Source organism: Anopheles cruzii, unplaced genomic scaffold, assembly GCF_943734635.1.
Source record: "Anopheles cruzii unplaced genomic scaffold, idAnoCruzAS_RS32_06 scaffold03949_ctg1, whole genome shotgun sequence".
NCBI classification, from domain to species: Eukaryota; Metazoa; Arthropoda; class Insecta; order Diptera; family Culicidae; genus Anopheles; species Anopheles cruzii.
This window is the reverse complement of record NW_026457534.1, coordinates 1-1,688: the sequence shown is the minus strand read 5'-3', so window position 1 is coordinate 1,688 and position 1,688 is coordinate 1. Positions and strand designations below refer to the sequence as shown.

Genomic DNA, 1,688 nt, shown 5'->3' with positions numbered 1-1,688 from the left:
ATCGTGCACGAAACGTGCCAACGTCCGCAGGTTAATGGGTGACCGTAGCGCGTACGTCGATTCGTTCTCGGCGTCGACGATGAAGGCCACGGTTCGGTTCGGTTCCTGCAGCACGTCGATCCCAAGCCGCTCGCTAAACGAATGGTACAGCGAGCTGTCCATACTGAGGAAGGTGAGGGTTTTGTTATGCTTGCACGACAATCCACCGACCGCAGCGTAGATTGCGTCCGATTCGCCTTCCGGCTCCGTGTAGAACAAGTGCGTTCCATCTCCCTCCGCCAACCGAAACAACTCACACTGCCGGCGGAGGTACTGTTTGGTGAGCAATTTCGGACCCCGATAGTCGTGCGTCGAGTCGATTGCACTTGAAGTGACCACCTCGGAAGCCTCCGGTGTAGGGCGTGCCCTTGCCGGACACCCATCTTCTTCTTCCTGCTGCTGCTGCCCTGTACCGCTCCACCGCAGGGATGGTTTCCTTTCGGGACCGAAACGGGCTCCGCAGCTTTCCGTCGGTTGGCACCTTCCGGCCAGTGCCGGGGCTATGTCACAGTACGCGGAATCGGGTTCCGATCCTCCGGAGTGGCCCGCAAGCTTTCTTCCATCGGCAAACTTTGACGAATTGAGCACATTCACAAACGAAACGGACACGGTGGATCGATCGATCCCGCCACGGCGTCGACGGCGACCATCGGCCCCTCTTCCTTCGTCGTCATCCTGCGACGGGTGTCGCCCCAGAATGGATCCACATTGGACCTTTCGGTGAGTGTACCGCTCGAGGGCGACCAGACGCTGTTCGGCGATGTATTCACGGGCCATTTCCTGGACCCATGTATCACCGGCACAGTTGTAATAGTGCATACTGAGCTGCCGGAGCATCATGTACGCATCGGAACTGTCTCCCTCGGCATACAGTGGCCGCGGATTGAAGAGAAACAGAACCGGACCCTGCCGGAAGTACGGTGCGATCGTGCTGGATTTCGTCCCGGGCGGTGCGATCCACATCGAGACGACCTGCAGATGTTTAACGAGCCAACCGTTCAGCTCCCTCGGTGTCCACGATTCCTTACCGACGTACTCCTGATGACGTAGAAGGAAAATGAATTGGTATCACCGAAACAAACCGACCCGTCGCAGACCCGAGAATCCTTACGATTGTTTCATTCCACAAGTACAGCCGAATGGAAGGTTGCGTTTCGACGCCAAACAGCTTGCAGGACTCGCCCGTCACGACCCCGAATGAAACCTCCTGGAACGGATCCTTCTCGAGCCACTTGACGGCCGCCTGATAGTACTGGTGGTAAAGTTTGCTGTCGTTGCTCACCTCAAGGAATGCGACGATCACAGCCTACGAGAAATGGACGAATGTAAGATCAGATGATCGTGCGATCGTGCGGCGTGGCACTTACATCCTTGCCGGTCATTCGATCCATCAGGTCGGCAGGATTAACGAACCGCTGCAGGGGTGCCACCAACGATTGGACGAACCGCGAAAGGGCACCGGCCGTCCACGCTTGGTGGTATTGGATCACAAACCCGTTCGGTTGGTACGCCATCAGCACCGGCCACGAGAGCACCTTCGTGTACCGCTGCCGACACTCGCCGCCTGGCTGCCAACAGTTGATCGCCACAAAGTGAGCCTCCCGGTGGTAGAGCTGGGCGACGGCTTCGTACGCTTGGCGCGCATACTG

The 1,688-nt window shown here is 57.9% G+C and overlaps 1 protein-coding gene across 1 annotated transcript; it reads right to left on the bottom strand.

Moving 5' to 3' along the window:
• Window positions 1–3: 3 nt before the first annotated feature.
• On the bottom strand, window positions 4–1,685 carry LOC128277095 (uncharacterized; the record flags this gene model as incomplete). The annotated part of the gene is made up of 3 exons (XM_053015545.1): window positions 4–1,077; window positions 1,151–1,345; window positions 1,407–1,685. Coding segments are annotated over 3 exons (1,548 nt in total), but the record flags the coding sequence as incomplete, so codon positions are not given.
• Window positions 1,686–1,688: the final 3 nt, after the last annotated feature.